Below are 15,440 nucleotides of genomic sequence, written 5' to 3' on the forward strand. Positions count from 1 at the left end.
CTGCCCAGGAGCTCAGGTCAGCCCTGACCAGGAACCAGGCAGGTAATGTGCCCTGGGCACAGCTTTGTTAGGTCCAGAGATCATGGGCCCCATCCTGCGCCCGTCCTGTGGACTGATGCATGGGAGCAGCACCACAGCAGGCTCCTAAATGAAGATTCATTCAGCCCGAAGATGCAGTGATCTTCCCAAAGTCCTCTTTCAGAACTCACAGCATCAGTTTGCTGCATTTTTACTGGCAGGTTAAACAATTAAAGGCTCTCTGCCTGGACTACAGCCAGAAATGAAAGTATTCTTTCATCTTCTCTTGCAGGCTACCCCGAGTGTCCCCAGGACACGCTCCTCTCTTTGTCCCCGAGCACACGGAGGGATGATGTCTCCAGCTCAAGCATAGCAAGTCTGGGCTGCTGCTGCTAATTAAAGCTATGTGAGTGAATGTCCTGAGGCAGAACATAATTCAGTGCAATTAGGCCAAGCTGTGGGGTCAGCATGAGCTCCCTGCTGAGAAAACCTCAACCAACCAGCTAGTTCCTACTGCAGCAATAACCAAAGGTGCAAACATTGGCCCCCCTCCTGCTAAAACTTTGCATTATTATGGTTTTCTTGATATTAATGGATATGTGGTAGCAAAAATGGTGAGGGATGGAGCAAAGCTGTGGTTCTATGAAAATCAAGGTGGTAGGAATGGGCGTTACACCTCCCTTCTGTTTTTTCCTCTTGAAGGGAAAAGTAAAACCAAACTGTGCTGGGTTCCAGCTCCAGGATAGGGCTGGTGGTCACAAGAACGGGTGGTGCTTGATCCAGGGTTATTTTCTTTCTTTTTTAATTACTACATTAAACTACTGGGTTAAAGCACACAGTGACAATTATCCTTCCCTTGCAGGCACAACACTGAGTGCAGTTGAGGTCTTTTATTAATTGCCTGGCTAATAACTGCTCATTTCCCTCTGGCTGCTCTTAATATTTACTATTTTGAGCCTCTCAGTTACAGCGTGGGGCTGCCGGCCACGGGGTGGCTGCAGGTGCTGCTGATGCCTGGTTCGCTTCCCCAGTATCCTTCCTTATATCCTGCAGCCATTTGGTCGCACCATGGGCAAAACTCTGCTCTGCCCAGGAGTTTTAAGCCAAGATCAGGGCTCCTAATGCCCTTAACAGGCTTTAACAATTGGTCAGCCCTGAAGTGGTCACGCAGTTGGACTAGATGATCCCTGTAGGTCCCTTCCAACTGAAATAGTCTTCCCTTCGTTGAAAGCAGGACCCAGGGAGCAGGCAGGTGATGGGTCACCCTCACTGTCTGTCAGACACTCATGGCCGTGCCCCAGCCCTTTGCTCTTCAGCCTCCAAACAACTCCAGAATAACTTCTGAAAACATGGAATAAAAATGCTATTTTCCTTCCAACAGCCTCTCACAGCTCCTGCAGGCAGCAAGTGGAGGTGTGAATCCTGCACAGCCACGCTCCGCTTAGGACAGGCCCAGCAATGCGCTCCAGAAAAGGACATGGCTGGAGGGATTTGAGGTGCTCCCTGTTCCCCGCCAGTCCTGCTCCCCATACACCTCGTGCTCCTGAATTTAAGCCTTTTTTCTTCTTGATTTTTAAACAGGAACGTGGTGCCAGGGTCCGCAGGCTGCCCTGGAGAAGCGGTCAGCTAACCAAGCTGGGAATGATGGACCCAAAGTGACCTTGGCTTTGTGTTGCTGCTGGTGTCCAGCAGGATGGTTATGCTGCATTTCCAGCTGGGGAAAAAAAGACCAAACCAAACCCAGTAATTTCCTTCTTCCCACTTGCCTCAGGGTGGCCGGGCACAAGGCAGGGCTATGGGAAGGTGTGATGCCCTCCATCTCTTGGGAGCTGGTTGCTTTTATGGCACTGATGGGCAGAAACATGGGGAGCAACATCAGTGAAATTGCTTTATTGAGGAATGTGTCATCTGCAAGGGAACACTGAGGGGTCTTAGTGTGGAGGAGTGGAGTGTGAAGTGTAAAGCACTTCTCCTGCCCTCCATCCTGGTAGAAGGGAATGAATTATCAAGGGCATTTATCCTTTTCTTCTCTCCTCTGTTCCCCCATCCCAAGGTACAAACCCTCACATAGGGAAATGAAAAAAAAGCAAAGTGGAAGTGAGTGGGGAAGTGGACACTTGGGAACGGGAGCCACCCTGCAGGATCAACTGGATAGGCTGAAAGAGTGGTCTAACAAGAACCCTATGGAGTTCAACAAGGACAAGTGTCCTTGCATAAGCACTATCCAGGGGTGCAGCACAGGCTGGGATCTGCCCGGCTGGGGAGCAGCTCTGTGGAAAGGGGCCCGGGGGTGACCCAGGCTCAATAGGAGTGAACAGCATGTGGCTGCAGCAAAGCAAGTCAACAGGATGCTGAGGAACATCAATAAGGGCATGACCAGCAGAGATAAAGATGTCATTGTTCCACTCAGTGCTTGTCAGGCCGCACCTGGAATACTGTGCAGGTTTCGTCCCCCCTGTACAAAAAAGATGATGTTGGGCTGGAGAAGGGTCCAGAGAAGGGCCACAAAGATGATCCAAGGACCGGGCAGCCATGTGAGGAAAGGCTGGGAGAGCTGGGCTTGTTCAGCCTGGAGAAAAGGCGGCTCAAGGGGAGACCTTATCCCCATGTTCCAGTATTTAAAGGGTGACCACAAAGATGACAGAGACTCCCTTTTTACAAGGAGTCACATGGAAAAGATGAGGAGTGATGGGCACAAGTTACTCCTGGGGAGATTCCAACTGGGCACGAGAGGAAAATTTTTCACCATGAGAACAATCAGCCACTGGAATAATCTCCCAGGGAAGTGGTGACTCTCCAACCTTGGAAACTGTTAAGCTCCGGCTGGACAAGGTACTGGGCTGTCTAGTCTAGGTCATGCTTTGCCTAGAAAGGTTGAAAGATGATCCTTGAGATCCCTTTCAACCTGGGATTCTGCAATTGATTCTATGACTGATTGTGTTTTCGGGGTGCCCCAGGAGCAGCACTGCTGCTGCAAGCCCCATCTTGGCGCCGACCCCTCTCCCGCAGCCACCCATGAAGCAGACACCCAGGCACTCTCAAGTTAAACTCTCCATTTATTGGATCCCTTTACAAAAAACTCGACATTGTGCTCGTGTTGATGGAGTGTTTCTTTCCTCTCGGTTTTTGTTGGTTTCATTTCAAACCCGGTGCTCACGGAGCAGGTTCACGACCACGGCGCGAAGGGGATAGGGGCTGTGCGACACCAGCGGGGCCCGGGGGCTCCGTGTCACCGCAGACGATGCTATTTACAGTGAATGTGACAAAAAACCTCGCTCCGCACCTGGCACCCGCCACCTGCAAGCCCTGGCCCTGGGACAAGCAGCAGAAACACGGGAAAAGGGAAAAGGCCTTTCCCTTGGGAAAGGTGCAGCCACCGAGAAGCCTTCCTGGCTCCTTGGGGCTGGGTTGGCAGAGACCGCGTGTCCTGGGCTGCTCTGTGCTGGAGCTGGGATGAGCTGTACAACCTGACCTGAGCTTCAGAGTTATCCTGGGACCCCCTGGGAATCACAGGAGAGCGACGGGTTGCAGAGGAGGATAGGGATGGTGGCACATCAGGAGTGCTCTCCAGAAATGCCCTTCTCCTCCCTGGTGGTGGAAGAAAGCCCAAGGACAGCTCGGATCCTGGGGTGTCTCAGGAGCAGAGAGCTGGGGTCTGAATCACAAGTGATTTGGGGAGATCTGGGAAAGAGCCCCAGCAGCAGCGGGTTGGGAGGGGCAGCACCAGCCCTGCACGTGGACAAGGAGATGCTCTCGCTGGCTTTATGGGACTCCATCTCCTGCAACACTGCTGCTGCCCTGCATGTCCCCCCCGTGCAGCTGCCACCCGTGACGCACAGCACCCCTTCACCACCAAATCCCTTCCCTTCAGGGGGCCTCACGAGGAGGAAACCATCCCATGACATGCACCATGATCCCGACACGCAGCCTCTCCCCAGTCACCCACAGTGCTCCAAGCCTGACCCTGGCTACTGCAGCACCAGGGATCCTCCAAAAACCAAACCCTCTGGGCAAGAGGTGAGTGCAGGAAGAACGATCTGGATTTCCACCGCTGAGCTCTACATCTCCACTGGCCTTGAACTGAAACACACCAACGGGAAGAAGAAACCCCCAACCTCGGGCTTGCTGCCAAAGCAATGCGGCTCAGTGACTCCCAAGTCCCCATGATGCAAATGGCAATGCCAATATTCCTCATCGCTCCCACCTTTTCCAAGCTCCCTGTGCTGCAGTGTCTCAGCAGAATAATATAATTTCCCTCAAGATTTTTGACGATAAGCTGCGGAGAAGTGGCTCTATTTCTATAAAGTGCAATCCATGCCGGCATCGCTCCTGTGGGACTCCAGCTGTGCGGGCAGGGCGCTGGGAAAGGCAGAGCTGCCTCCACCCTTGGCTGACACAGGGACCTTTGCTGTGTGTGAGCGACTGCATCGCTGCTAACGAACCACCCACTAATGAGGGGAGAATTAAAGCCAGCAGCAGAGCAGGGTCAGGCCCCTCAGCGATGCTGAGGCTGGTGCCGGGTGCCATGTTTCCACTCTGAGTAGAAAACATCCTTCCAGGTGTTCTGGGGCCTTGCAGGAGCCTCCAGTCACATTTTTAAGACTCTGAGCTTTCCTGTGCTCCATTTTGAGAACCTGATGTTAAAACAAGAGAGTGGAAAGGAAAAAAAAACCACCCAGAAGGAAAAAGATGCCATGATCCGTATTTCGCTGCAGTCTGTAGTGCTGGTGAAGGCAGTAGCCGGTGGCTCTGCTGGGGACAGGCTGCCCCTTCCCTTCCCCTTACCAAGGAGCAAATGCTGGTGCTCCCCACCCATGGGGCTGACATGAAAAAGTGGGTGAGACATGGCTGGAGAGGCCACTTCACCCCCCAAACCACGGGGCAGGCTGCGGGAGAGGCTGATGGACCCTCCCTGCTCCCGTTCCAGGACACACCAGAGACACAACCACGGTAACATCCTGCTGCTGCAGGGCGCGGGGATGCTGAGCTGCACGGGGCATGGAAAACCAGGGACATTGAGGTGAATCACATGTTTCACCTTCCCCCCAAACCAGCCAGAGCTTCTCCAGGCTGCTCTTAAGCATCTGGGATGCACTGAGGGAGAACATCGCACAAGAAGGGACAAGCCGAGAAGAGCCCTTGAGCACGATCCCAGCGGCACCTCCCAGCTCCCGTGAAGGAAAGCTCTGGCTGGGGTTAACCTTGGGGAGGGCAGGATGGGGTTTAAGGCAGTTATGCTGAGGCCCGCGGGCAAACCCAACGTGGGCAAGTTTTGCTCCAGGATGGGGGATAAGAGATGAGGCAGAGCAGAGACCCCAGCCCATGGTGCAGCCCCAGCTCTGGGCAGGCAGGCGCCTCACTTCAGCTCTGCTTGGCTGCGCACAGATTAGGGTTGGTGTCTTCTCCTTCTTCCACCCTGCAAAATGTGATTCGATCTCAAGAGAAGGCCCTGAGACCCCGACACCCATCGCACTGGCACCAAAGCTGCACTAGTGCCTGCTCCCCCAGCAGGCACCATGAAGAGCCGGCGCTCAGGAGACCGTGTCCACGCTCGGATGCTTTGGGAAAGAGATTTATTTTATCAGCAAAGGCTCGTGTAGCCGATCTCAGGGTGCTACTGGAGCAGCTCTCCAGGGCCAGTGAACGAGGCCCTGAAAGGCAAGAGGAAAAGTCCCAAAGCGCTAATGGAAAGACCAGGGCAGATCCCAGGACTCTCCACTGCTGCCTTCAGTGCTGCAGTAGCTGTAGAAAACCACAGGCCAAGGCAGCCCGCCGGAATTCATGAGCCTGGGGCACTGCCAGCCCGCACTGTGCTGCAGATGGACCACTCCTAAATCCCAGCCACACTCCCTGTCTCCAGAGGTTTAGCAGTGCCTGCCCGTGTGCCGCATGGGGCAGGAAAGGACACTGAGAACTGAGACTGAAGCAACCGAACTCCCTTGGGGCTGCGGCCCGGGGCCCAGTGCGGAGCTGGGAGCCAGGGAAGGACCCTGCAAGGACAACCCTGTCCCTGCTCACCCCTCTCCGAGGGCAGGGCTGAGGGTGATGAGCAGAGCAGAGCACAGAGCTCATCACCAGCAGCTGACACCTGAAAGTCCTCAGTAGTAGCCACAGGGCAAGACAAGCCAGGACACGGTGTGCAAGAGGGGAGGAGAAGGGCTGCCCCACAGGAGAAAGGATGGGGACAATGGTGGTGACCAGAGCTGCCTTGATGTTGGAATGTCTGGAGCTGCCTTGATGTTGGAATAACCTCTCTGCAGTAAAACACCTCCAACCTGGCTTTGCTACAGTCCCCCCTCAAGCGGACAGACAGGTCCGGAGGGGAAAAGAGGGTGGGGAATGGGGGAAAAAGAAAAGGATTAAAAAAAAAAAAGAAAACCCTCACGTGGCAAATCTAAACCACTTTCATTTTAAATAACAATAATTATAATTAAAAGAATGGTTGCCCTTGGCGAGCGAAGGGGCAGAGCCACCAGCCAACGTGCCATTCCTCAGTGTACGATCCTAGGGAGTGTCTTTACAGAAGCCGTGAGATCCTGTTCCCTGTCGCTCGGTCAAGTCGCCATGGGCAGAGCGGGAAAGGAGGGGGAAACGTGCCCATCCAAATCCAGGACGTCCCTTTTGCTCTGTGGGAGGGAGGCCGGAGTCAATAGCAAAAGGCGTTTTGCACTCACAGCCCCATCAGAAAAGCCACCCTGTGCCCTCACCCGCCTCGGCCGGAGCTCGGAGAGCCGGGAGCGCCCGGCTGCCTCCCGCCGCTAGATGAACTTGAAGCATTTTGTCTTGTCGTGGGGCAGGCGGGTCTTGAAGAGGACCGAGTCCACGCGGAACTGGGTGTACAGCAGGGGCATGTACCCGTACACCTTGACGAAGAAGTTGATGCACTTGTGTCGCTCATGGAAGTGCGAGTCGTCGTGCGAAAGCGCCTGAGGGCACCCGGGGCAGCGGAAAGTCCAGCGGGAAGTCACCTGCAATGAGAGAGACAAAGATGGTCGCTGACACGCTGCCCACAGCAGCCTGGCTGGGGGGACACCCTGCCTGTGCCCAAGGCATTGCACAGTGGGGCTTGGCTTGATGTCCTGTGTGACAGGCCACAGACTGTCACTGCGACAGGGCACGGATTTGGCCGTGCTCTTCCGGCTGTCGGGGCTGCCTTGGAGGGTGTCAAGGTGAGGATGGACATGGTCTGTCAGAGCAGAGACATAAAGGGGGGTGCGATTACCTGAAAATGCTTAGCTACCTTTTTGTGGTTTAACGTTTGAGAACTGTTTCAGGAAAAAAAGACTGAGAAAGGAACTCCTTCCCTTTCATTGGCTACACACAGAATCACAGAATGGTTTAGGTTGGAAAGGACCTTAAAGCTCATCCAGTTCCAACCCCCAGCCATGGGCAGGGACACTTTCCACTAGACCAGGTTGCTCCAAGCCCCGTCCAACCTGGCCTTGAACACTGCCAGGGATGGGGCAGCCACAGCTTCTCTGGGCACCCTGTGCCAGGGCCTCACCACCTTCTCAGGGAAGAACTTCTGCCTAAGATCTCATCTCAGTCTCCCCTCTGTCAGGTTAAAGCCATTCCCCCTTGTCCTGTCCCTGCAGGCCCTTGTCAAAAGCCCCTCTCCAGATTTCTTGTCAGCCCCTTTAGGCACTGGAAGCTGCTCTAAGGTCTCCCTGAAGCCTTCTCTTCTCCAGGCTGAAGAGGCTCAGCTCTCTCAGCCTGTCTCCATAGCAGAGGTGCTCCAGCCCTCAGAGCATCTTCATGGCCTGTGTAATCACTCCAACAGCTCCATGTCCTTCCTATGTTGGGGGTCCGGATCTGGATGCAGGACTGCAGGTGGGGTCTCCCCAGAGCAGAGGGGGAGAATCCCCTCCCTCGACTTGCTGATCACAGATGCTACGTAAGAATTAGCAATTTTTAGGCACCTAAGTAAGATCTATGGAGGGGGCTCCAGTTTTCAGGAGGTGCTGAGGGATCACCGGCTGATTAAAGGGCCTCCTTGTCTGTCTTGAATCAGACCTCCCATTACAAGGCCCTTTGGGTTTGGTCTGATTCTCCTCTCAGCTGCACTGAACTCTATAACCTCCACTTCACAATAGCCCCGGATGCGAAGAACAGCACACAAAAAAACCTACCCATCATATTTATGGCCAAGACCCATCTCCAAGGCAGGTGGCCTGCCATGGTGAGACATATGCAGGGCTGTAATGAGCAGTTTGCCAAAACCCATTTTGGCAAAGAGCAGAATGTTCTGCATCTGAAATTCACGCTCAGAACTGTGACATTTGTTAACGCAGGGCAAGGCAATTTCAGCTGGGCTTCAGCGCCTGGACCAACAGCGCTCCGCACGCGGGTGAGCTTAAATGTCCCTGGCAAGCTACACCAAATCAGCAAGGAAATCATTCCTCCTTGTGCTGTGTGTTATGGAAAGAAGGCAATTTGTCTTTTTTGGATCAGCTGCACAGAAGGGCCTTTGCTGAGCCAGGAAAATCTCTGGTCTGAGCTGTAGCATAAGTCAAACCCCAATTCAGCTGCTCGCCATGGTGGGGATTTGCCTGCTTCTAAGGGCTGTACCAAGTTTTCACACCTTTTTGAACACACAGACACACTACATCTCCCCAAGGTGAGGAGAGGGGACATGCTGACAGCTTCGAGCACATCACTTTTGCAGCACAGCATTTCAGAGACATGACACAGCCAGACTTTGGTAAGGGCAGCTTCTCACTTCAGTAAGGTACAGCTTCTGCACCAGGCTGTGCTGAGGGACCCGGATTGCACCCCCGAGCAGAGCAGCTACCACGCTGCTTGCCTTTGAAAGCCATCAATCCAATTGCTGAATGGTACAAACTCCTGCCCAGCGCTTTACCTTTATGGGAGGTTTTCTTGTCAGGTGAGAGACCAGGAAGTTCATGGCGATGTCCTCGCAGTTGATGTATTCGTCCACCATGTCGCGGATGGCCTGCGGCATCACGTAGGAGTACAGGTAGGCGTAGTACTGGAGAGGACACAAACACATGGTGCTGCTCAAGGTGGTCCCATGCAGCAAGCGCCCACCCACCTCTGGTGCCATCTGCACCAGACCTGGAGTAATTGTGGCACCGCAGGTGAGTATCCAGACCACATGCTGGGATGTATCTGACTTGGAGCTCAAGGGTGCCAGTAGAGAGACTCCCCATAATGCAGTTAACCCTGCACCAAGGAGATCTGCTGTAGCCACAGCAGCAGCAAGTCTATCCCAGAGCCACCACCCTCACTGAGTCCTGAGGCTCCTGTAACCTCAGACATTGAGGAACGGTGGTTTCAGCCCCCTCAGATCTTATTGTCTTTGCTGCTGCAGAGTCAGCACAGCAGCAGGAGCTGGGGGATAACCTTCCCAGTGTGATGTGACAGCTGAGGACAGTCCCCTCAGGAATTTCTCAAGGTCTGTTTGCCCGCTGTCACCTCTCTCACGCACAGAGGCACACATCACAGAGCCATCTTCTGCACTGCTCCCTTCCAACATAAACCAGCCACCAATCACATCCCATGCCAGCACACAGCCACAGGAACCCATGGCTTCCCTGCAAATTACCCCTTGCAACACTTGGAGCCTGTAAGATTCAAGGTGCTCCAGTAAAGACACAAGGGCAGGCAAACCCATGGCCCGCCTTGCCCTCACCATGACCAAGAGCATCACTGAAATGCGCTTGGCCCTGCGCTCCATCCGCCTGCTTCAGTGCTGTGGTGCTTCTCCTGTGGCTCAAACATACGCTGCTCATCGAGGAGAATGTTTGCTGGGACACAGACCAGTTGCTGGCTGTGTTTCAGTTTGGAGGAAGCAAGGAAAAAGGAGTGCTGAGCTCCAAAATTTGTTCTTTAAAAAACCCCAACATTCCCACAAACACACAGACCCTGGTTACTCTGAGAAGGAAAGAAAAGCTCAGGGGTTTGTGTATCTCACCTTATGGAAGAAGGCAGCACCAGTGAGCACCATAGAGAGCTCGCAAGAGTAGTTGGAGTTGTAGAGCCAGGACTGATGGGGGATGTCCCATGCGTGGTAGCGCCCTGGGAAGCCAACGATGCGGTCCCTTGCCTCTCTCCAGACACTGCAAACACAAAAGCTTTCAGTGAGACACAAACCCAGAGAGCCTGTCCGGAGATGAGCATGGTTCTGGAGGAGAACCACTGCACTCAGGACTATGCCCTCGAAGCCAGTGGACTGGCTCTCGAGGGGTTTGCAAGTGATGGAGATGCCTATACATCAAAGGTTTGGCAGCTGCTTCTCCAAAGAATGGCCTATATACATTGTAGTTTGAGCAAAAAGGAAAAACATCATTTAAACGTGCAATTCCCTTTTTTAAAAGTCCATTTAATTATTAAAAAGTACAGACAATTCCAACACGCAAAAGATGTCTTTTTACACAGGCTGCTCAATGCAAGCTCACCCACCCTCACAGACCAAAGCTGCACTGTGGGCAGGAGGGACTGGCTGGCCATCCCAGCTGCCTGAGTGACATATGAAGAAGGCTCACCCTGAGATAACTCCTCCTCCTGTTCTAGTGCAGGAAAGGGCTGAACACAGAAATCTCAGCTTTAATGGACAGGCAGAATTTGCTGACCTTCTCTTGTTAAAGGTTAAAGTCTGTAAGATGTGAACTGAAGCATCCTTCAGTCAGCTCTGCCAAACACAGACCTACGTTGCTCAGTACAAAGCTGAGCTTCTCACCTTGGTCCTCTCCAAGGGAGAGCTCATTCACAGCAAAAGTGCTTTTAGCTCACAAATAAGGTATTTTCTAACTCATAAGGGCTGTTCTGTAGGTTTAAAAGAAAACTAACAAAAGAGCCCAGTGGTCCAAAATTAGTTTCAGAAATACACGAAGAATGGGAAACTTAAGACCTCGTGTGGAAAGGCAGAGGAGGCAGGGAATGCCATATGGTGGGAAACTTCCATTTGCCAGCAGCTTCCCGCAGCCCATGCAGCGGCTTCACTGCATGACACATACACCAGCGCTGCTTCTCTCTTATTTCCCCTCTATGGAAAAAACAGAGCAGCCAAGGCTTGGCCTGGGAGGAACCCAGCATCCCCTGGCCTCTTCCCACAAATCCCTGGGACCTTCCGTCTCCCAGAAGCTCCGTTTCCTCCTCTGTAAGTCAAGATAATATCAAGCTCCCTTTTGGAAAGCTGCTGAGATGCTGAAGACCCTCGTGTCACCAGATGGAAGATCTGCAGTGCCAAACTGCCAGATTCCCATCCCAAACCAGCACCTGGAAGCTTCCCGGACTCTGACTGTACAGGAAAAATCTCTGGGGCCATAAGTACATCCTTCGACCCAACACACACTCACAGTTGAACCATAGGGACTTAAATCCTGAGGTTCACATGGGAAAGCATGGACTTGCTTAACATTCTGCTCTCATTTAAAGGTCCCTCTCCTCGAGGAAAATCCCACGGGATAGCTGCCACACTGGCAGGAATAACTAAGAAAAAAGTCAGAGCCAAGTGCCTAACCTGGGAAATAAATTCAGCCTCCACTGGCAGGATTCTGGCTTCCTTAGGATCACCCTATACCATCTTCCCAACGGTTAGTGTCCAAGTTGCATCTCCAAACCCAGTGACTCCACACTACAAGAAAGAAGTCCCAAGCAGGAGCCTGTTGGACATGGAAGGGTTTCCCCCTTCTTCACAGGCACAAAGCAGGACAGGAGGTGGCCTTTTTGATTTTCTTCCTCATGTAGATCATAGAATCATGGAATGGTTCCACCCCCCCGCCACGGGCAGGGACACCTTCCACTAGACCAGGTTGCGCAAAGCCCCGTCCAACCTGGCCAGCAGGTCAAACCTGCTGGTGACGCTGCTGGTGATGCAGCCCAGGACACGGTTGGTTTCTGGGCTCAAGCGCACACTGAAGCTGGGTCATGTTGAGCTTCTCATCAACCGACACCCCCACGTCCTTCTCCTCAGGGCTGCTCTCAATCCAGTCTCCCCCAGCCTGTATTTGTGCTTGGGATTGCCCTGACCCATGTGCAGGACCTTGCACTTGACCACGAGGTTTGCACAGGCCCACCTCTCTAGCCTCTGGATGGCATCCCTTCCCTCCAGAGCGACAACCACACCACACAGCTTGGTGTTGCCAGCAAACTCACTGAGGGCGCGCTCGATCCCACTGTCCATGTTGCCTACAAAGATGTTGAGCAGCGCCAGTGACAACACCGACCCCTGAGTAACATCACTTGTCACTAGTCTCCACTTGGATATTGAGCCATTGACCACAACTCTCTGAGTGCGACCATCCAGACAATTTCTTATCCACTGAGTGGTCCATCCATCAAATCCATGCCATACAAGGATGCCATATGGGACAGAGTGATGTTCCTCTCACAGCCCCCACTTGCATGCCACTCGAGTTCCTCCCACATCTGCTGTTCCTATGGAGAGCTACAGAAATGATGGCTGCGGGGCAACCACGGCCTGCTGAAGAGACCAAGGTTCCGAGAGCCCTAAGCGTTCATTACACACAGCCAGGAGCAAAGACTTGTTTATTGTCATATCCCCTACTCAAATTAATGAAACTCTGATATAACCTGGTAATGAAAACTGAGTAATTAACACCAACAGCGGCTTCCCTGGCACCATCCTCCCCTCAAGCACTTGTTTCCTGTGGTTTCTGTCAATCCAGTGTGACCGTTTTGAAATGAGTTGAAACTACTCATTCCCTTTCACTTCTCCCACGTCTCGCTTTCCTATGAACACGACACTTTCTCCTTCCCAGCTCAGCCACAAAAATATGGATTTCTTTGGAGAATCATTTTGGGTGTGCTCCTCAGTGAGGTTTGCTCAGGGTGCTCGCCTCCAGCTTGCTCCTGAGCAGTGAAGAGAGCAAGAAGAGGCTTTTGGCCCTGAGAATTACAGCCCAAAGCAAAGTTTCAACAAAACACAGTTGTTATGGGCAGAAGTTCACTCAGTCGCTGAGACACCATCTCTTCCCTGGCTGACTGCGTTAACACAGGGAGGCTCTGTGGGAACCAGAGGTGTTTGTAAGCAGGGGTATGAGTGAGAGTAATACATGGCACTTATAATGTTCATTTGATGCTCTCCAGGGCTAATCGGTAAAGCCTCAGCCAGGCGCTGTGGGTGAGCGAAGGAAAACGGAGACCAGAGGATGAGAAAACAGCCAAGTCCAGATAAAGACCCTGAAACAGGGCATGGAAGGGAAGCCAGGAGTCCTGACGCCTACTCCCCTGCTTTAATCACTTTAACACCTCATTTCTCATCTCTCAGAGAGAGCCTGCTTTATGCCTTTTAATCTTCCCCCCAGACATGAGCCAACATGTTTTGGTGAGAGCGGTGAGCTGGGCCCACCACCCGCCCCCCAGCCAGCTCAGAGCAGCAGTCACAGCCCCTGCTCCTGGCCCAGCGGGCTGATGAGCTGTAGCCAAACAAGATCCAGTGCTCTCCTGGTGCCATCCTCACTGCCTGGTGCCTCTTTGGCAGCCAGTGAGGTTGCGCTGTACGAGCTGCAGGAACAGCCTGCAGAGACCTCCCACGGCAGAGCCCACGAAACTTCTTTCTCCCTTAGCCCTGTAATCAGGGAACTATTTTGCCAGGGCAAAGTCAAAGGAAAATGTAGATGCTGGAGCAGACAGGAGGTGGGAATAACAGCAACCAGCACCAGCCTTTTCTGCATAACATCTCTCTTTTCCATGCTCTGCAAAAATAAAATGCCAAAATAGCTACCACATCCCAATGTCAAATGGAGCAAAGAGGATGGCAGCCCACTGTGAGCACACAAGCATCACGTCTTTCAAAGGCTGCGAACGCCCTGGCCTTGCCAACAGCACATGAAGGATGGAGTGAAACAGCCTCTTAGATTTGTTTTCCCGTTTCCTTCCACCCTAGGAAGCCAAGCACCCCTAAAGCCATTAAGGGAACATTATGAGCACAGCAAAAGCCGAAGAGTTGAGGTTCAGAAGCGTGAGAACCGGGGCTGTCTGGACAGCCTGAAATCAGCCCACCTGCCTGCACTTGTTAAGCAGTTCGTTAGAGTGTAATACTCCTCCAAGAAATTGAGTTGGAAAGCCATGGGAAGAGATGTGATAGCCCTAATTCTGGCCCTGGCTTTAGTCACGAGGCCATGCTGCATTTGAGCAGACCCTAGATGCAGAAAACATCAGAAAACATCAGTCCAAAGGCTGGATGTGCAGAGGCCACTTACCGGAACCCAAACATGATCTCGTCATGGCGAAGGTGAGCATCGTCATCAATGGACAGGATGGCCTCCGTTTCGATCTCATCCCACGGCAGGAACCGGTTGTTCAGGCTGTTCTTCTCTGTGCGGACAACCTAGGAGATGAACACATGATTGTTATGGTGGCTATATATACGCAGAGATACAGGGGCTGCACACTCCAGCTGAGGCAGTCCAGCATTTTGGCACTGCTTTGCAACCCCTTTCTAATCAAAAAGGACCAGCTCACTCCGGCGCCAGTTCCAGCTTCCAGCCACTCTGCCTGCAGCTTCCTGCCCATCTTGCAGGGCTGCTAAAAGCCAAACCCAAGGCCCATGATGCCAGGACCCAGCTATAACAGCTGTGCCTGTGGTCACCTGCCCTTGCACACACTAGAGGGTGGCTCTGCAGTAATGACGGGAGGGAAACACACAACCACAGCCAGACTCTCCTACGGCGACTGAAGAGTAGCCCTTGCAGCATGTCTCCAGTGCTGCTCTAAACTGAATTGTTTCTGCAACTACTCACGGTTTCTGCCTCGGACACAACTCATTTGCAAGGCCTCCCTCTCTCAAAACTCCTCCAGTTCCTCCCAGTGCAATTTCCCTTATCCCCAGCCATACACGTGTAAACTCGTACTGAATTTCTCCCTCTTCTTGACTGCCCCTTCCATGCTGGACCCTTTCCCACTCTTGCTCTTATACTTCGCCTGCCCTGGCTGATCTATAGTCACTCAGCACATCCCGGGCTTCCCATCCCATTCAATCCCTTCAGTCATATTTCTGGCTTGCCTCTGAACAACCTCTCTTGATTTAAAAATAAAGTCCAGCCTGGTGAAAAGAATAAGGCATCACGGCAATAAAACTCCATTAAATAAGATTACATTTGATCACACAAAAAAATCCCACACTGAAACCATTAACAGTGGAAAATATTTGTATTGGGGATCTGCATGACAGCTGGTACAATTAAATTCCCATGTAAAGCCACTGTTACTGCTTTCATCTGTCAATAGCTGCTGGGGGGGGAATGGAACATTCAACAAGAATGCATTAAAATATTTCACTGAAGATCCATCAAAAGCATGAACAATTTACTGCAGGGAGGTGAACAAATTATGCAGCTCTAAGGCACGGTGGAGCAGGGCCAGAGTGGAGCCAGCAGCATTCCCACCCCAGGAGGGCTGCAAGGCAATTAGTGCCCACAGGAAAAGGCAAAAGCAGA

At 52.6% G+C, this 15,440-nt stretch overlaps 1 protein-coding gene across 10 annotated transcripts in view; it reads right to left on the reverse strand.

The window, feature by feature from the left end:
* Window positions 1-3,056: 3,056 nt before the first annotated feature.
* The window catches only part of EXTL3 (exostosin like glycosyltransferase 3), a 162,661-nt gene continuing 150,277 nt past the window's right edge, over window positions 3,057-15,440 (reverse strand). For all 10 annotated transcript variants that reach the window (XM_030489627.1, XM_030489622.1, XM_030489621.1 and 7 more), the window contains 4 exons: window positions 14,205-14,332; window positions 9,953-10,097; window positions 8,879-9,007; window positions 3,057-6,986 (listed from right to left, as the gene is read on the reverse strand). In XM_030489627.1, the coding sequence (XP_030345487.1) occupies window positions 6,777-6,986; window positions 8,879-9,007; window positions 9,953-10,097; window positions 14,205-14,332 (612 nt within the window). In that variant the 3' untranslated portion in view covers window positions 3,057-6,776. The remainder of the gene's footprint in view (window positions 6,987-8,878; window positions 9,008-9,952; window positions 10,098-14,204; window positions 14,333-15,440) is intronic.

Source organism: Strigops habroptila, chromosome 6, assembly GCF_004027225.2.
Source record: "Strigops habroptila isolate Jane chromosome 6, bStrHab1.2.pri, whole genome shotgun sequence".
In the NCBI taxonomy this organism is placed as follows: Eukaryota; Metazoa; Chordata; class Aves; order Psittaciformes; family Psittacidae; genus Strigops; species Strigops habroptila.